Consider the following 1,686-nt stretch of genomic DNA (forward strand, 5'->3'; position numbering starts at 1 on the left):
ATCACTTTTAATATCCATGATGAAAAAAATGGACGTTTACATCTACACCTTGCTGATATGCTTCATGAAACGTCAGTGAATGTATCACCATTGTTCTCAATCACCATAAATGAACACCATCTAACATCCTGCAGACCTCAATCTCAAATGACACAGCAATAACAGTAACTCATATTCTTAGTGTCGTTTAGTGTCATCAGACCCTGGCAAATACCTGTTTGTTCTAAAACCCATTGTGGGAACTGCATGGATATCGTCAGTGATCACTTTACCATCACCATCCTTCAAGTCCCCAGAACATCTTTCCCCCAAAGCCAAGAACGAACACAAACAAAGCATCTTAGGTCACATTCCAAAAATATTAAGTCAAGCAAACTGTGACGTAACAAACAAAGCCATACCTCTCACTTCCCCCTAATGATGTATGGAGACAACCGGTACTACATTGAGAGAGCAGCAGAATTACACCACATATCAAATTCGATTAGAAAAAAGAGACCAGAACCTTAAGGGAGCAAATGTCTCTGGACAACCGTTTCTGAAATCTGGAGACAACGACGAAAAGAAACAGACGTCAACCGTAAAAGAGCATGCCCGCTATTTCAAACAGCCTAATTGATACCAGGACCTTAATAAAACAAATGTAGCTCGAATGGTGCCAGTCTCTGGACAACCGTTTCCGAAATCTGGAGACCGCTACGAAAAGAAACAGACGTCCACCGTAAAAGAGCATGCCTGCCATTTCATAAAATTAGAATCAACCGGCCTAACTCATACCTTTGCCAAAAGACCCTCAATTTTAAACCTGCCTGATGAAGCTATATTAGCTTTAAACTCACCTAAAGATTACAGTACACATCAAATAGATTCAGTACTTTGGGAATATAATGACACAGACCAACCAATTGCTATTGGCGTGCTGAAGCAAGTAATTCCCAATCACATCTGCTCCAGGAGTTAAATTACATACAAACTTCTCAATAACTAGAACTATAGGGTAATATATACTAGACATCTATAATAAAATCCTAGAATCACACATCCCTCCTCTCCAAGCTTAGAAGCATGTATTAGCCCACCCCAGACAAAAATAGGTGCAGACTAATCTCCCTTCTTATCTGCCTGGGGGAAAAAACGCAAAAAAATCACACCTAACAGTCAGGCACAATTTTTTACATGGTCACACTGATTTATTGACCTCTGTTAGAAAAATTGACACCATTGATAACATAGCAATGTTAAAATCTCTACATGAAACCCACAGATCCATTGTCTGCTCTTACCTTGAGTAACAGCAACACTGCAGTCACGTTGTCATTCTTGGCTGCAGTGACCAAAGGAGCTTCCAGTCCATTCTTGTCCGGGTCCTGTACCGAAGCTCCCAGCTGACAATGAAAAGTCTTTGTTAGTGTCAAAAAAGTAAGATCGAAGGTATTGGAAAAGGAATGAGTCCCTTTACATATTTCCCTTTTTTTCTCAGAGCGTGACGCATATCTGATTATACTTCTCTCTCCCCACATTCATACACACAACTCACACAAGCACATGCATACACGCATAGGAGGCTGCACAGGTATGTGTGACCTTGGCTAACATTTGAACTCGGTCTTCCTGTGAATCATCGGTTTCTGAATTGCAGTTGTCGATTTATAGCTATTGTTATTTCTAAACGAAGATGGGTTTAAG

General features: G+C 40.3%; 1 protein-coding gene across 1 annotated transcript in view; it reads right to left on the reverse strand.

The window, feature by feature from the left end:
- The window catches only part of LOC119586038 (ankyrin repeat domain-containing protein 6-like), a gene marked incomplete in the record, with an annotated part of 31,841 nt that overhangs the window by 6,833 nt on the left and 23,322 nt on the right, over positions 1–1,686 (reverse strand). The window contains 1 exon segment of the mRNA XM_037934742.1: positions 1,284–1,385. Within this exon segment, the coding sequence (XP_037790670.1) occupies positions 1,284–1,385 (102 nt within the window).

The sequence above is a fragment of the Penaeus monodon genome, chromosome 20 (genome assembly GCF_015228065.2).
Source record: "Penaeus monodon isolate SGIC_2016 chromosome 20, NSTDA_Pmon_1, whole genome shotgun sequence".
Lineage (NCBI taxonomy): Eukaryota > Metazoa > Arthropoda > Malacostraca > Decapoda > Penaeidae > Penaeus > Penaeus monodon.